Source organism: Notothenia coriiceps, unplaced genomic scaffold (genome assembly GCF_000735185.1).
Source record: "Notothenia coriiceps isolate Sejong01 unplaced genomic scaffold, NC01 NC01_scaffold00003274, whole genome shotgun sequence".
NCBI lineage: Eukaryota > Metazoa > Chordata > Actinopteri > Perciformes > Nototheniidae > Notothenia > Notothenia coriiceps.
In genome coordinates, this window is record NW_011335975.1 from 24,982 (window position 1) to 43,779 (window position 18,798).

General features: G+C 39.0%; 1 protein-coding gene across 1 annotated transcript; it reads right to left on the reverse strand.

Moving 5' to 3' along the window:
- Positions 1–9,404: 9,404 nt before the first annotated feature.
- LOC104941210 (homeobox protein otx5-A-like) lies at positions 9,405–12,226 on the reverse strand. The gene is made up of 3 exons (XM_010766278.1): positions 12,130–12,226; positions 10,823–10,974; positions 9,405–10,043 (listed from the first exon to the last, which is right to left on the reverse strand). Exons 1-3 carry the CDS (start codon positions 12,224–12,226, stop codon positions 9,405–9,407), a joined length of 888 nt encoding a protein of 295 aa, XP_010764580.1.
- Positions 12,227–18,798: the final 6,572 nt, after the last annotated feature.

The following is an 18,798-nucleotide window of genomic DNA, read 5'->3' on the forward strand; positions in this document are numbered from 1 at the left end:
AAGAAGCCGACTCGGAGCTGTCCGACTTCAGGCGAGCTTTTTGAGACCTCCCCCGGCTGCGATCGGCTATTCTCGTCTACTTTCGAGGCGAGCCGCAACGCGTCTCAAACAAGCCTAATCATTATCCTGGTGATTATTTTGCAGATAAACCTATTAACCCCGCCCCCTTTAAAATAAAAAAACCGCTCTTTTGAACGGCTCTCGGAAAGGAACGGAGCCATAAGATCCGACTCCCTTCAAAGAGGCGTAATTCCCATCACTACTTCCCACAGTGCTTCATAGGCGGCATTTTTTTCCCTACCTACTCTTACTTTTCGACTCATCAGTTTTTAATATTAATTTCACTCCTTCCCAAAAGTTACCCACCCCAAAAACTTTTTTTTTGCATGGGTGAAAAACATATCTCCACCCCAAACAAAGAACCTCTTTGACTTGGCCATTTAGTTAAAGGAACAATCTAGGGCTGTGGTTACTCATCTCAGGCATGGTGTATCTTTCTTTTTCCGTGAAAGCACTATCTTTGCAGTCTCTCTGATATAGAGCCATGCAGCTAAAAACAACCACTCACAATGCTCAGAGGAGCTGTGGGTTACAAAAGAAGTCATACCCTTGGTTGATAAAAAGAACGGCCAGAGTCACTGCCTCTACAGAACAATGAGCAATTTAGACCATTTTGTTGTCCTAAATCTTTCTTTAATCTGTACAACAGTAATCATCATTTGCATTTACTCGGCAGTTCACCATTGAGGGATTAACATTGAGGGAATGTAACGTAAGCCTATATGGTTGCTTTTATTAATATAAATTGCAATAAATAAATAGGAATAAAAGTGGCTTAGGTCTTTCTGTGTGCTTTTCCAACACCCAGAAACCTAAAACACTTGGATGTTGAATATTGGGGTTAAAAAAGTCTAATCACAAATCATTAGCCTAAAACCATCTGTCAACAACTTTTATGTGGCAGGATACACTCAGGAGAGTGTTTTTAAACTGGACAAAAACAGAAAAACATGCTGTACGAAGGGCTGGCCCCCTCCCTAGTGGTGACGTACATTGCCTCAGAAGTTAAGTTATAAGTTAGCAAAATCAATCAAATGTAGTCCATTAAGCTTGATACTCTAATATGCTTAAAAACTAAACCGCCTACATCACAGCTTTCCATAGGGTTTCATTTATTTTGTTACAAAATGTGTTGGCAGCTCATTCCTTAAAACAGTAGCCTCAGATTGCTTACAATAATGGAAATGTTAGGGGCATTTTTCAAGCTTGATATGAAATAAGTTAATGGGCTTTCTGATCAACTAAGATTTGTTAGAAACATGTTTACAACTTAAACTGACTGAATTTATTTGAAAATTGGGCTTACTAACTCGTGAAAATTACTGTGTTTTAATATGTTTTCATATATTTAAGAAGTACAATATAAGGAAAGTGCAAGTTTCAGGTGTAGGCCTGGATGTTCCAGGGTAAAAAACAGTATCGGATTGTTATTGATATTGGAATGGTGTCATTAACTGTATGTTGTAGCACATGAAAAAACTGTTATCAAGCCATCCTAGATTCTACCTTATTCAGAATGTGGTAAACTAGTTCTCAATCAAATATAAAGCCAGATCTAGAAGCCCAGACTGCAAAGAGAAAGCACCATTGATCAAAGAGAAGCTCTTCAGCTATCATCTTTCTGAAATTCAGCTTACAAGTTATTTAAGGTTCTGTGACAGCTAATTACACATGACATCGTTTCATTCCTTTCTCAGGCTGTCAATTTCTAAGCACATGTCATTTTTTCTTCTTTGGCATGCTGTAGAAGATCTTTTTGAATTTTTTAGTTGGCAAAAAATAAAAGCAGTCCGCAAAACAAATTAAACAGTTCTGAAAGGGGGTTCATCCATGCATTATTGATAGGTAAGCATGGGGGAAGGAGAACTACAAAGGGCGGGAAAGAGAGATAAAGGGGAACTCAATTCCCCAAAGCCAGCATTTTTGCTGATATGCTTTTCACAATGTTGCTGTGCCTGGGTTACCATAACCTCAGTGATGAAAGCAAACACAGACATGTTCAGTTGTGCCGGGAAGTAATAGTTTTAGTTCTGGTTGGATTGCTCGGTAAAATACATTACCACTTCAAGAACACGTGTACCACAACAGATATGAAGAGAAAAAATATGCAACACAAGGATAGTTGCTGGCCTCAGGGGAATGGGGTAAACATTTCTTACTAAAACATATGGCCATGAAACCTCCCCAGTTGAATACTTTAGGGCAGTTAATGTTTTTTGAAGTTTTTTGTTTAAATATATACACGAGGCAATGCATTATCTTACTAAATAGTGCTATTTGCATACCTTTCGTTAACAGAAATCTGAACAGTGGATACATTCAGGTTTACAATTCTTGTTTCATTTTATTTCGTATTACAGTCAAATGTTTTTTGACAGATTTATCACTCCGTCTATCAGAAACGACGGTCAAATCCTTGTTTGGTTTTGTAATAAGATGCTCAATAAATAAGGCTGTGAATGAATACATTAAACCAATCCCTTTGTAAAAACCTTTAGAATGTAGCTAGTAATACAAGTTGAAAGTTTGGTGTATTTAAGAGTTAATAAGGTGGAGATTTCTGGCTCAGGATCATTTTTCAAATTACAAGTTTTATGAAATGCATTATACTAACTTTTAGTAAACATAGAAATAATTTACAGATGGAAATAGGGACAAAAAAGTCATATTAACACTAGTCTGAGAAGAGACATGTTAAGGGAAAATAATAACTACTTAATTGAAAAACAATCGTTTTTCCTTTTTAGTGCAAATATATAGTGTGTGCATTCTGTGTCAATGATATGATGATGTTCCTAAAACTCAATCTGTGTTTTGTGCAGATGTATAATAGATTAGATATCAGTTCAGATTCTTAATTCATGGCTTGTATTCAGTTTTCTGAATGAACCATAACAGTTTTTTATCTGGTGGAACTTTTTCAGGCCCAGAGAAAGCTTGAGACATTTAACCACTCAGGATAGCCATCTATTAAACAGTGGGTAGGGGGATGAATGGAGCCATCCTCTGAGAAACCCATGATTGTATACTGTGAGGAGCACTCGTATAGTTTGATTTGTACCACCACCTAAATTAATTATTAGATATTTCAACGGCCTAGGAAAGTTCAATCAATAGTTCACTCTCTCTCAAAGCCAGAAATCAGAGTGGTCTCGAACTTGCCCTGTCATTATGAATAAAGTCTCAAGATTCTCCATAGACAGTGAATTGGAGACTGATTTTGTGGACCCATACAATGTTTCTTTCGTTATATTCCCAAATTAATGTATTCTATTCTCAATAGATTTCTCAATTATTTATATTGTCAACTCTAACTTATTTCCCTATTATTTGTCTAGAATGTGTCTATATCTCACACATTTGAGTTTTAGCGCTCTAGTTTTTGGATTTCGGAGAGATTGTCTATGTTTACTATTATTTTTAGGACTTTTTTACACTGTGTCTTAACTGAATAGTGCTTTGATAGCATTGTACGATACTGTTCTTGTTTCCAGATGACCTGTTTTACTTGGTTCCTGTCCTTTGTGTCGAAAGCGCTGTAATGGACAAGGAATCTCTGATAAGTGGAGATGAGATGAGGAGTTGATATCTCCTTATTTCACTAGAAAATGCTGAATAAAATGACTTGTGGTAAAACTGCAAGTGAGCTTTTTAAGTGCTTCGAACAACCTATTAGTAGTACTTTATGTCTATATTGTATGTCATTTACAGTCAATATGACAAATCAGAGTAAGTTTAAAAAATGGCAAACCTAGTCTAAGACTAATATTAACCCATCTTTAAAAAAAAGGTCTCCAGTCTGATTTTAAACCCATGTCTAATAATAGTAATCAAGATTACACTCCCACAGAACTAAACTGCATTCTCAATTACGTTTAGCTAGAAACACATTTTCTCCCACATTACGTTTGTTTTGGACGTAACTCAAATACGTTTATTTTCTATTTGCTATTTATTGTCTTGCTTTCCTACAATGAGCCCGACCACGCACGGGGCTGCTATTAATTCGAACAATTTTGATGGCCTTTATTAATATTATTATTATTATTAGGATACTATACGTTTATATAAAAAGAGAAACAAATGTTACGACCTCACGTTTTCTGCCCACAGTAGTTGCTTTAGAGAATTTTACACCAGGAAGTAATTATTCTCTCTAATGTCGATTTATTTCACAGTGATATCTGCACTACTCATCCACTAAAAAACATCAGTTTATCCTTGTTAATTACACAACATTGACTTATTTAAATTGTGTACAATGCTTATTATATGCTACATGTGTTTCCCCCCTTCGATTCGGAGAAACAAATAGTTTTTTCTGAGTTTAGGATGGCCGAAGACACTATACTACCCAGAATCCTCAGCTATCATTTGGGACTACACGGTACCAGTCCGCTTTGCTTGACAAACCCATGGACAAACCCCGTGATTAGTCCTCAAGCTCTGTGAATGCAGTTCAGTCCTGTGGGAACGTAATTTTGAGGAGACAGGGTTGTATTAACAGACGCTGCTAATGAGCTGGTTCCAGTGCGGTGCGGTGGTACTTGTGTGTTTCCTGTAGTGCTCTCTGCATCCTGTTTCTTTTCATTGTCAGGAGTTTGTACTCTGCTTAGATAAACATGTAGGCTACTCCTTGATGGCACATCAGATAAGGACCCGAGCTTTTTGGACCATAATTCAAACCATCCTGCTTCAGATTAGTCTGTCAGTGTATTACTCTTAATCAGAGCTGGACAAAGTATTTTTATATTTTACTAAAAACAAAAGTAGTAATAACCCACTGTAAAAATGCTCAGTAACAGGTAAAAGACCTGTGTTGAAAAAACAACAAAAAACAAATTAAGTGTAGCGAATGTAAATGTTAAACATAAACCCTTTGAGAATAATTCAAAATGGAGACTTTGTGGTTCTGAAAGATAATCTATTTATGAACAAAATATAGTGATTATCATGTGCAACAAGTAAACTCATTAAAATGATTGGGAGGACTTCAGGGGCTCTACCAGATATGTATGGTCTTAATCTATAACAATACATTGTATTCTGTAGGTACAATCAAATTGTCAAAATAAATTCTGCTGGAGTAATGAGTAATTGTAAATGGTCACATTCCACCATGTATCTAAGTTTAATGATTGACAGGATGAATAACATTAATTTGTATGGAATTTAAAAGAGAAATGACAGGGAGTTTCACTCCTGTCTCACCAATATGAGTCAGATCAATAAGGAACTGGTCGTTCCAGTAAACATGTGCTACAAGGTGAAAGCGGTCATTTAGAAAGCCTTCTGTCTGCTTTCTGTCTTATAACCTCTCTCATTATGTTGTAAAACACTGAGCACTTCTTAATTCCATAACCCAAAGATAATGTGAGCATTGCGTCAAATATTCTCCACTAATAGATTATGACGTGAGTTGGACATCATATGTGTGTGTAAATTCCTAGAAGAGGAAGGAAACAGTTGGAATTTAGTCATGAGCTGTTCTACAGTAGGTACGTGACCTTCTTCTAGCATCTAAAAAACAAAGATGTGTCAGGAGAAGAGACAGATTTAGATCTTATAACATTACGGATTGTAATTTGTATTGTTTTATACTCAAAAGTGAATTAAGCTTAATATTTATTTTGTTCACATTGCTTCAGTCACTGGTATGTTTTTATAATCAATGCTATTCTTGGTAAAATGTTTACCTACTGATCTGCTCTTTTTAATTTGAATCAATGAAACTCATAATTCTCAGTTGGAAGAATTGTGTTTCATTGTTCCTATCCATCTTCTCCCGCTTATCCGTGGTCGGGTCGCTGGGGTGGAAGTTCCAGCAGAGAGCCCCAAACTTTCTTTTCCCTGGCCACATCAACCAGCTCTGACTCGGAGATCCCAAGGCGCTCCCAGGCCAGCGAAGAGATATAATCCCTCCACCTGGTCCTAGGTCTACCCCTTGGCCTCTTCGCAGCTGGACGTGCCTGGAACACCTCCCTAGGGAGGCACCCAGGTGGCATCCTTACTAGGTGACCGAACAACCTCAACTGGCTCCTTTCGACGCGAAGGAGGAGCGGTTCAACTCTGGGTCCCTCCCGGATGACTGAACTTCTCACCTTATCCNCATCCTTACTAGGTGACCGAACAACCTCAACTGGCTCCTTTCGACGCGAAGGAGGAGCGGTTCAACTCCGAGTCCCTCCCGGATGACCGAACTTCTCACCTTATCCCTAAGGGAGACACCAGCCACCCTGCGGAGAAAACCCATCTCGGCCGCTTGTACCCGCGATCTCGTTCTTTCGGTCATGACCCATCCTTCATGACCATAGGTGAGGGTAGGAACGAAAATGGCCCGGTAGACAGAGAGCTTTGCCTTCTGGCTCAGCTCCCTTTTCGTCACAACGGTGCGGTAAAGCGACTGCAGTACCGCTCCCGCTGCTCCGATTCTCCGACCCATCTCACGCTCCATTGTTCCCTCACTCGAGAACAAGACTCCGAGATACTTGAACTCCTTCACTTGGGGTAAGGACTCATTCCCTACTTGGAGTGGACAGTCCATCGGTTTCCTGCGATATTATTTCCCCATTAAATTAAATTCTGATACACATATTTTATTTCCCAGGGTCATTTTTCATATTTCGGTTTTACCTACTTCTTTGTTTGTTATTTGTAAACATTTCTTAAAGGGGCCTTATTATGCTAAGTTTCAAGTTCGTATTTAGTGTCTCTACTGGGACATGTCTCCAAGCTTTAATGTTCAAAAAGCTCTTTATTGTTCTCATACTGCCTGTGCTGCAGCACCTCTTTTCACCCTCTGTCTGAAACCAGAGCCCAGTCTGCTCTGATTGGTTAGCTGGCCGGCTCAGTTGTGATTGGTCAACCGCTTAAAGATGTCCCGCCCCTTAACCCATCACGTACAAAGTGTTTGAGCGCTAGCTAATAGAAACCGAGTGTTGCATAGTGATGTCACTATGTTACAGAAGTGAACAAATGAGTCCAATGGAGGCGTTTCAGGCAGGGGGGAGACACTTTGGGATTTAAGCCTTTTTAGACCAAAACACTCATCCCTCCAAAACATATACGAGCAGTCCATTATCAGACAGGCAAAATAAATTGTGTCTGATCCCACCCACATACTCCACCCAGAATTCCAGCTTCAAGATTCAGGGTTCCCAAGAGCAGGCTGAACCGCTATAAGCACTCATTCCTACCTATGTCCATTAAGCTTCTTAACATTCACATGAAATGAAATGTAGTCAAATGTAATGAAATGCACTTTTTAAATGTTGGCCATGAGGGTTGGGCAATAGGTCGCCATTGTCAGTATGTGCGTCAGTGTATTGTGTTTGTTCAAACGGTGTATGACTGATGATATGTGTATGTCTCTTAATGTCTACTATGTTTGTACATGTACATGCATGCGGAACTGCAGGACGGAGTCCAGAATAAATGTCCTTACGGGGACAATAATGTATATCGTATCGTATTTACATGCACTAAAAAAACCTATACAACACACTACATGAGAGGGAAAACGCCAAAAAGCTTTATAGGGCCCCTTTAAGTATACGTTGCATTTTCGGAAGAACCGTGACTTCAGACTTAAGAACAGAATGACCCCAGAGTGTTTTAATGAAGTTGTTTAATGTCTCAGAAACATCATAGCTATCTAGCATGGTAGTGGTGAGACTGGTCGAACACAGGAGACGAATGAAATATACAAAATAATTCATGTCAGAAAAAATAAGCAGAGAAGATTATAGCAATGCAAAACTTAAAAGTACAGTAAGTGATTAAGAAGCATAAACAGCATTGTATCCTACTACTGCTACTTCTATTGGATAAACCCCTGAGTTTGAAAAAGAAGAAGAAGAAACCAGAAAAATATAAACAAAAACAAAAAAAAGTTGGCAGTTTTTCTAGAAATTAAGAAAGAGAGAGATTCTGTTGGGTGGAGCGCCTCAGACATGATTGCATTTTCAAGTTTTAATATTTACAAAAGAAACAAAAGTATATTAGCAACGTCCATGTCAGCTGAAGACATAATATTAATACTGAACTTCAAAACAAATTACCACAATTTTTACTTCAACGAATTCACACATTTTTTTTTTTAAAGAAACATAATATTGTTAAAGTCTAATACAAAAAAATCAAATAAAATCAAACGATACATCAAACACATAAAGTGGTAGCCATCACATCTTTACAGGTTGGAGTTGAGAGAGGCACCAAACTCTCTGTGCAAAGGGGGGCTGCATGGCGGCCCAGACCCTTCCCTTTCTCTGGTGCAGCCTCCTCTCCATCACATACCTCCTGCAGCAGTTTACCAGCAACATCTTTTTATCGTAAAGTCATTCAAAAACTACACCAACAATCTGCTAACCTCATGCAAACACTGTGAGATGGAGTCGGGTGGGTGGTGGGGGGGTACTCGGCTGCCACAATGCCACCATTGTTGCGCAAATTGTGTGGAAGTGATCCTATTAAACTAACAATGCACGAGCCATTCTGCTAATGATTTGCTCAAAGGCAACAGGTTTGTACTGCAGTCGCTTCGGTGAGCAACTCTACCCCCTCCGCGTTTATCACACTCAGGCTGCAGAGGGTCAGTATCACACAAAGGCTACTGGGAATCATCAGCTTCTGTCTGCTGCTGTAAGTTATTATTTTTTTTTTTTCATGGTTTCTAATTAGTGGCCACCCTGTTAGAGACACCTACTCGATAGATGTTTGACTCAAAGCTTCTTGAGGCAGCTTGCTGATGAAAAGCAGCGTTATAAAAGAAATACATCACAGAAAATACGAGACAAAGTCTAGAAGGAAGAAATAAACATGAGCGTGGGTCAGTTCTTATGATTTAACACGTCCATTTCAAAGGCTGCCTATGCAAAGTAAACCTGTACGTCACTCAATCTGCTTCAAATGTGAAAAGCAGTTTCAGCTCGATATGATTGAGTAATCAACCGAAAGCATTCAGCATGCGAGGAGTATCCACCTTTGCTAATGCATTTCACTTTAAACTGTCATCAGCAACAAACTGTATCTTAATCACAACAATACCACAATGAAATCTGTTGTCACTAATTTGATTTTATTGTACAAAAAATGGGAAGTTTGTTCTCCTTTTACTCAGCCGTTCAATGATTTCAAGGCTGATTTCTATGTCGCTTAAACCTACACTGTGATCTCTTTGTTACAATCACCAAGTGGAGCATCAGCAGATCAGTTTCCTTGCACCCAAAATGATTTATTTCAGCTGATTCATTGATTTCTGTGTCCAAAGATCTCTTCAATTTCCTAAAACTCACTTCCTCTAACCCCCCTTTCCCTCCCCATTGACCCACTTCTTCCACATTTTACAAGACCTGGAACTTCCAGGAGTTCTGGTCTTTGTAGTCCAGACAGTCAGTGGCATTGAAATTGAGCTTCCAGGCAGCTTGGTCCTTGTAGTCTAGACAGTCGACGGCTCCGAAGCCCAGTGATGCGGCCGTGTACCCTTGGGAGGAGAGTGAGGCTGGAGACTGGCTGAGAGGACCCCCCATGGAGGAGGCCGTGATAGGGCTCAGGGCTCCTCCGGTGCCCGACAGCTGGGGGTGCATCGGGGACAGGTAGGAGCTGCAGTCCAGGCCCGTGAAGTAGGAGGAGGAGCCTGCGTAGCTCTGGCTGTAGGCCGGTGCCTGGCTGTAGGCCATGGGGTAGGTGGCGGTGCGCTGCATGCAGGGGGTCCCGGACACAGACAGGGGGTCTGGCAGCGGGGAGATGGACGCCGGGCTCCAGATGGACACCGTGGCACTGGCAGCGTTGGAGCTGGGCGTGATGGAGGTGCCTGGAGGAGGAGGCTGGGGGCTGTAGGACCCGTTGGGGGCGTTGACGCTGGCCTCAGAGTGGTTATCGCGGGCCGGAGACGCCTTCTTCTTAGGGGGCCGCGGTTTGGACTGACCGGTGCTCTGCTGCTGCTGCTGGCGGCACTTTGCACGGCGGTTCTTGAACCAAACCTGGAAGGATGGCATCAGAGAGGAGGTTGATTATTAAATATGACTACTTTATGATAAAAGATAGAGAGCTGCTATTGTGAGAAAATAACCTCTTATACAGGCATGTTCTGTTGCTTTAAAGTTATTATAAAAGACATTTGTCAATATTAAATATGAATTATAAAATGACTACTTATGAAAAAAGAGAAACTATAGGAGCTGCTATTGTGAGAAAATAAGCTTTCATACAGACATTTTCTGTTATAAAAGACATCCATCAAAAGAGGAAACATAAATTAAACGTAATTCTAAACAGAGGTTGAGGAAGATCTTTTATTCAACCCAATGTAGCAGTACTACATCTTAAAAATACTCTGTTACAGGTATAAGTACTGCATTCAAAATCTTAAATAAGTTAAAGTACATTGGCATCAAAATATACTTGAAGTTCCAAAAGTAAAAGTACTTGGTGGCCCAGTGCAGAATCATACATATTACATTAGTGTGTATTATTATTGATGCATTAATGTGTTCACCACAGCTGGTAAAGGTGGAAATAATTTAAAGTATTTCATATTAGTGGATGTTTAACCTTTTTTAATAACATTTTGTAATAGCTTATATCTGCATCTATAAAGTAAAATAAATGAAAAATAGGAAACAAGTGCAATATTAGCCTTCAAACGGTTTTGAAGCTGAAGTATACCGAAGAATAACATATTTACACTCAAGTACAAGTACCTCAACATTTAAAAATAACTACAGTACTTGAGTAAATTCACTTTGTATTTCTTTATTACCTGGACTCGGGACTCCGGCAGGTTGATCTTGAGGGCCACCTCCTCGCGCATGAAGATGTCCGGGTAGCGCGTTTTGGAGAACAGAGCCTCGAGGATGTCCAGCTGTGCGCGCGTGAAGGTGGTGCGCTCTCGACGCTGTTTGCGCGGTGTGTCTAGAAAAAAACCAAAAAACGAAAAACATTATTATTATTATTTTTATTATTATTCTTCGGTTGTTTTTTATTTTAAATAACATTGCTTTGTCTGTGTTGGTTCACAGGTTTAACTCAGAAGTAAAACACATTGACAGGGTCAATAGATTGGAAATAGTGCTTACATTGCTTTTAAAATCCCTTGAGTAGCCTACATTTAAAAGGCTATTTGAATACGAACAATGTAACATTAAAATAATCAAGTAAATTATTAGAGTCATTTATCTTACATTTGTAGGAATAACACTTAACTACACTCCGGTTCTTTATTTTATAAATTGCTTAAAATGTCATTTTTAATTTAAATGATATTACAGAACACGTCTAGAAATTAACCGGATGAAGTTGAATATAATTAAATGTTTTTTTGTGGGATTATAATGGCAACTCGTGTCGTATTAGAAGAAACTGAGTGTTAGTCAAAAATGTTTCGATGTTTTGTGTATTTTACGAAGTTTCGTGAACATTTATAAAAGGTGTTGAGGTTGTAGCTTCATAACCGAGACAGTTTTAATCGAAATATGCAAAACAAAGAAACGAAAGTGACTCCAAATCCATACATATTTTAAATGTAAAATATAATCTGCTAGAAGAAGGCCACGCTTTATTTCACGCCTTCTGTCATCGGTGCCAAACCTCGGCGTCCCTTTACTCAAAGTCTATCCTTCTTCTTCTCGTAGGTGACAGATGCTGATCCATCCGAACAATATAATAAGTGTTCATTCATAGAAACTACATTATGGCACCGAATAAAATACAATGCTCATCCTTAAGTAAATAGGTTAGTACACGATAAGAGCAACAGATTGGAGACTGGTTTAAAGTTAAGTCGGTGTGAGAACAAGCTGCGTTTCCTTTCACACGTTTTTCTTATTGTCTTTTGACTCTGTAATCCGCTGCATTTATAGGTCAAGTGAACACATGTTCCGACGGATGAAGAATCAGAGACATGTATTTATACTCAGATCCCTACTAAAAAAAACAAAATACAAGAGATATATTTGTCATATTTTTTTCAGTTTCTGTATGAGAAAATACACTTTAAAAAAAAAAGTAAACTACAATTTAACGACATATTTTAAGTATTTAAAAATAAAACAAGTTAAAGGTACTCACTGGGGTATCCAACGGCGGAGTGGAGCAGATCCATGCCCGGGCCGGACAGCGTTAACCCGTTCACGGAGTAATGGGGTTGCTTAATGTAGGACATCATGCCTCCTGCTGGCTTTAAAACACTCCCTCACTACCTCACTCTCTCTCCTTCTCTCAGGCCGGGGGCCGGGTCTCCGAGCTAGTCTCTAGGGATGTGTCTCTCTCTCTCTCTCTCTCTCTCTCTCTCTCTCTCTCTCTCTCTCTCTCTCTCTCTCTCTCTCTCTCGCTCTATCTCTCTCTCTCTCTCTCTCTTTCTCCCTCTCTCGTTTTTTCTGTCACTCCCTCCCTCTCTGTTTTTTTTATTTTTTACCTTGGGTTAGTTGTCAATTAGTTGTTTTCCCTTTAGCTATACTGCCTTCGATTAAACACCTGTGCTGTCAGGTGTATAAGCGCTGGATCAGGTGCGTAAAACACAAAATATAGACACTGTGTTTATATTCTAACCTCCGATAAGAAGCAAAAACAATAGCTATAAATTAACCCAAGGCTATAAATAAAGACTCCACATTAACAAATGACAGCTCACTGATAGACACCCTGGCAATGGTGTGGTTTCTCCATCCAAGTCATGCGTAATGGCAGTGCGCACCGGTTTCGCCAGGTGACAGGTGCCCAAAGCAGCAGTTCCGCAACAGTTCGACCGTCTGCGGGCTGATGGGAGCTGGGAGGCGGTGTAAAAGAGAGCCTGGTGCCTGGAGGAGAGGATCTTCTGGATCTGCACGGTGGACAAGTGAGGCGAGCAAGAGGAGGCTGGCTAATTAGAAGTAACTTCTTACCCAAGTAGACACATGAGCCCTCCCCCTCTCTCTCTCTCTCTCTCTCTCTCTCTCTCTCTCTCTCTCTCTCTCTCTCTCTCTCTCTCTCCCTCGCTCGCTCGCTCTCTGTCTCTCTCTCTCTTTCTCTATTGGGCACGCGCAAGCGAATGCACGCACAACCTGTTCACGCTGGCCTATAATGCTGAATATGAAGTTTTACGCCTCATTTTCTCTGGTTTAATGATTCAAGAAAGACTTACAGTCACACTGACACCTGTTGTTACATAAACTATTTAAAAGTTATTTAAACAACGTAAATGAATGAATGTGAATGTTTCGTAACCCATCAGGTTTCATTGTTATGAACCGTTTCTTAGAGCAATTTAAACAACGCATAAATTCACAAAAAAGGAAATAAAGACAGAAATACTAAGTGTTTGGCACCTGGCAAGTTACATCACAGAACAATGTGAGTGTATATAAAACCCTTTTAGTCTTATTGAGGCTTTTGCAGGTTTTTATTGTTATTAACCTTTTTTCGAAATTGGCCCCTTAAAATAATTAGGCGACCCTTTGCAGAGTGTGGAGTCCAGAGGTAGAGCCACAGTGAGGCGGAGAGGGGTACAGGCCGGATTAGAGGCACACAAAGAGCGCGTTGTTCTGCCATTAAATCCCCTTCTGATCCCCAACATGCCCCCTCAGGCACATTCATTCCCACTATACAGTCAATAATAATAATAATAATAATAATAATAATAATAATAATAATAATAATGTTCTGCCTTTTATTATTTATGATTATTATTTTTTTAATAATTGTTTGGTAGACCTACATAATAATTATTGAAGTNGTTGCTTTAGCAGCTGGTAATAATGGCTCTGAATTAGCTAAGAGTGACAGTTTAAAAAGTATGCAATTACCTAATTCATTATCTCTAATGCGCTAACCTATTATTTAATGTGCTTCAAAAGGGCATGAATATCGCATTCATCAGTGACCGGTTCATCCCAGGATCTGACCATACGATGGCAACCATGAATGAATGAGCAAGCATTCTGCGTTCAATGTGTTCATACTGTTTGAAATAATGACTGTCGGCAGTGTAAACATCTTTGTTACATATTTTGTAAAATTGATGTGTGTGATCTGCAGATTGGTGGCCATTGGAGTTTGTTACTGTAGTTTTACAAAAACTTTACAGATTTTACATATTTGGCACTGGTTTTAAATATGCAAAGGCCTCTAACTTCGATGTGATGGCAGCATTTATTTGGCGTGTCCCCATTTCCCATGGTAATATGGCTAATGTGTTTATTTATTATTTGTGGAGCAATTTAAATTTGTGTTATCCATCTTTTTTTTCAAGATTTAAATGAAGCTCAGCGCAAGTTCTTTCAGGAAGACTGGGTGTATATACATTCACTCCGCAGCTGCTTATAATCAGCTCATCAGGCGTTCTCTTTAACCTATTACATTTCACCTCATTCTCCAGCAGCCAATCAACGCGCTGCAGCCAAACCATAAAATGGTTCTCCTCTCTCCTGCAGACAGCTGTGATTTCAGGTGTTCATGCACCTTATCATATGGTTTCAATAAATGTTCAAATTAAATGAATTCTCTCCCATTTGAAACATCATGTGTTGAAATAAACAACTGCAGTTCAAAATAAAAAGTGAATCGCCTAATATTTTTGTTGTGGAATTAATTTCTTTCTTTAAAAGGCAAAAACATGAAAAGGCTAAAAAAAAAACTATTGAATATAATATATTTGGAGCAACTTAATTTATAAATGCTTGTCAACTTAAAAAACGTGTGTTCACAATGATGGTAATTAAGTACATACAACTTGAAATTCCTTTTAAATCATACGGTAAAACGAGTTGGAACAACTTAATTTTTTGAGTAATCAACTTCAAAACTTGTGTTTATGCTACCAATTATTAAGTAAGTGGTCATTAATTACACCTCTGATTGTAGAGGAAAAGCCTTCTCCCCTAACTCAAATAACTTTGTTGCTTTAAGACAATTTCATTAGAAGTTGTCTTAACTCAATAAACATCGATGCAAACTGTTGCGTTGATTTTCTTTGTTGAGCCAAGGCATTTGTTTTTAGAGTGCAGGAGCAGATGAGCCTAAGGGCTAATAGCTCATCTTCAGTCTGCTGATGTTTGCTATTGCCATTTCTGTGGTGGCAAATTAAAAAAGAAAAGAAAAAAGATAAATGTGCTATTCTACATGTTTTTATAATGCTGATCAAGATCTGATCCCAAGCTAAATCGGAAATATCTATTTAAGACCCTAAGTAAGAGCCTGTTTTCACATCTTGACAGGAAAGGTTTGCTAGTGAGTTGAACAGAATAGTGCATTTTCATTGTTGACATTATATATTGTGGTTACTGCTGACACAGAGGTAGTATCAGCCACAGAGAGACAAGCATCTTAAAGGGTCAGATACACAGCAAAAAGAGAGTGAAATCTTGGGCGCTCATTTAACATAAGAGAATTAAGGGGTTCCAATTCCCATTCCAACTAATCCCTTTTCCTCCTACACCGATATATAATGTTTATTTGATTAAACAAATTCACAGGGAAAAGTGGGACAGGAGGCAACTTTAACTTGCTGTTCTATAAAGTGTTTTATTTATTAGAGGTCATAAAAGAATAAAGTGAACTATCATGTTTAATCTTTTTTTAAGTCAATGAAAATATACTCTTTGCCCTCCACATTTTTCCTTCATGATTGCATGTTCAACTCTGAACAGATAAGACAAAAACCTCTTAAATGATTTTTCACCCTTGCCAATCAGACAAGCAAGTTGCTAGTTCCACTAACCTGACCTCTATCCATCACATGTTTTTAAATATATTTCTTTATATCGCAAATACAGACCTTCAAGGGGCTTGAAATCTGTTCAGCATGCTGTCTGTCCTTGCAGCAGAATAGCAAAACTCCCCATGCAATATTTATTGAAAAACATTGCTAGCTAGGTAACACTAGCTGAATATAGCTAACATTAGCTGTATTTGAGGAGCAGTTATAACACAGTTTCCTGTGACTATGAGCATGTTTGCATTAATAAGATAGGCTAGAGTCGCTAGACCACCAAAGTGAGTCAACTTATTTTCCACCAAGTTGTGTCTTTCTTTCAGTTGCTTTTAAAAACATGCAGGTTCTTGCTGGCTGGATGTGGAGGTGTCGGTGCTCATTGAAACATTCAGCTTTTTAAACTGGGGCCAGAAAAAAGTCAACACAAAAAGAAATATACTTGCTTTAAAGATCAGATCAAATACTGTTGGATTGTATAAAGCTTTGTGTAAATGTTTTGCCGAGAATGCTAAAGCAGGAAGCAGAAGGATGCAGCATGGAGTGAACAGAGGAACACACCCTGGCAGCTGAGCTCAGGTTCCTACTGACAGTGTCACTGCCCACTGCCCACTGACACAGTGTCACACTACACACACACACACACACACACACACACACACACACACACACACACACACACACACACACACAGAGAGACCCATGTAGCTACAGCCCAAACTGTATAAGGGGTTTATCTAGCTGTGTAAAGCCAAAGCGGAGATATAAAGACACACACAGCGACAGAGGCTCTTTACCGGCGTATGTGAAGCTTTCTAAAACTTAGTGAACCTGCACAGGTGAGTGTGAGGCTGTGTGTGGAGCTATGTGAGTGTTTGAGGCCTGTAAGAGTGTGTGTGTTTGTGTGTGTTGACGCTTGGATACCTCCCGTCTCCAGAGGACGCGCCTCACTTCAGGTACGCACTTTGTTTGTTTGTTTGTTTGTTTGTTTCTTGTTGTGTTGTCGTTAACTCGGGTAGTTTACTCTGTCGGATTCACGGATGTCTCGAGACCTCCAACTGAGAGAAAGAGAAGAAAAAAAACAGCGCGAGAGACTTCAAATATATGCCTCAGAGCGCGCGACCCTGCGCGTAACTGAGCTGTGAACGCGCACACTTCGCGCACCTGCCTCCCGCAGACTCTTGTGTGTTATGTTGATGTGTGCCCTTTATATTTCAACATGCATTTTCACGCACTTTAATGCAGTAGCAGTTTTGAGCAATGTTTAATTTAAAAGCTAAGTCTTTAAACACGCTTTAAAATAGGCTAATATTTGTATTTATGGCTTTTGTCTTGTATTTTAGCAGCCACCTCCTTCATATTACAACATCGATGCATTTTTAAACAATTACAGATTTGTGTCCGTTTTATGTAAAGGCTATGACAAGACAGTGAAAAAACAAAACATATCAAAAGATCAATGGAAGACCAATGTTTTGTTAGTAATGATACAGTTTTGTTCAACAATTCAGTTAGAAGTTAACCTTTTTATTTCATTAATTTAGTTATAATACATGGACTTTTGTCTTAGAAATGACCAGCAGCTTCCCCTTTAACCTATATTAAATAAAAGCATATAGGCTACTTCGTTAAATAAGAGTATGGGGAAATGAGCATCCAATCGAGTCTTAAGCCTAATCCATCGAGTGAAATTGCTACAGGAAAACACACGTACATTTCAATAAGAGGCCTTTAACCTTGCATAGCATATAGCCTCTTATGTCAACAAACGTATCCATGCATTTTACAAACTTTACGTGTTACGTTTTATTGAAAGTTCATGGCAAGACCGTGAAAAGACTAACATATTATCAATTTAATTATAAGTTAACCTATTTTTTATTTATTTTGTTATCATTTCATTTCATTTCAAAATTGTATTTAACCAGGTAGGTCCCATTGAGATCATTGATCTCTTTTTCAAGGGAGACCTGCAGCAAGTTACACATGAAACATAAAACAACATATAATATATATATTATATATATTGGGAGGCTGTGGCTCAGTGGACTTCAAATCAGGGGATAGCAAGGCACGTTTATTTATATCCTCCTGGGACCCAGCCCATTGTAGTGGACATTTTGTTAAAAGGCATCTCCTTTTACTCGTTTGAGCTAATCTATCAATCCCTGATGTACTGTACAGAGGACATCCTGGTCTTTCCAGTGATATGTCTTTGGTTAAAATTGCATGCTGGGAAGTTCCTCTTTCTTTTCATCCAAAATGGCTGGCATACCAAAAACAACATTTTATAGAAGCAGGAGGAGAAGTCAAATATTGTTGAATAATTCTAATTTTTACCATGAAAATCATACATGTTGTTGTTTATTAACATGTGAGGAACTATATAATTTGTTCTGAAAGCAATTAAATAATTCAAGTTTTCAAATAACAGCTCTTTTATAAATGTCCATTATGGACGTCAGGACTATCTTCATGGACTTAATGACTCAATATTGTTGCAGGAGACGGAACTGAAGCAGACATTTTCTGTACCAGATTCAGATGTTGAGCTCTCAGAGGATGAAAGAGATGAAGATTTCACACCTGGGATAGAAGAGGGTCAAGAGGAAGGGGGGGAAAGATGCGGGAGGCTCCATGAGCGCACAGATACAGACAGAGAGACAGATAGGGACGGGCTGGAAAGACATGGCCCTCTGTGGGCCAAGAGTAGCACGTATGTCTTATTGTTGTTTTTATTTTAAGTGCAGCCATGAAAAATGAGAATTGCCTGGAATGCAAGCTTTGTTTCTATGAGCATGGTCAAATGGAGACCACATCCATACAACTAGTCAAGATGACCCTCCAGCCCGTGCCGACTGGAGTCAATGAGGTACTTTCCTACTACATTGACTACAAAGTCTTTGAAGATCTGGAAAGATTCACCAAAAACCAAACTAGTTTTTTAGTGACCAAATAAACAGCAATGTTCAGATCAATTACTTATTCATGTTTTAAATAAAGGTGAATGTATTATTATATTAATATCACTCTATAACCATAATACGTTACAT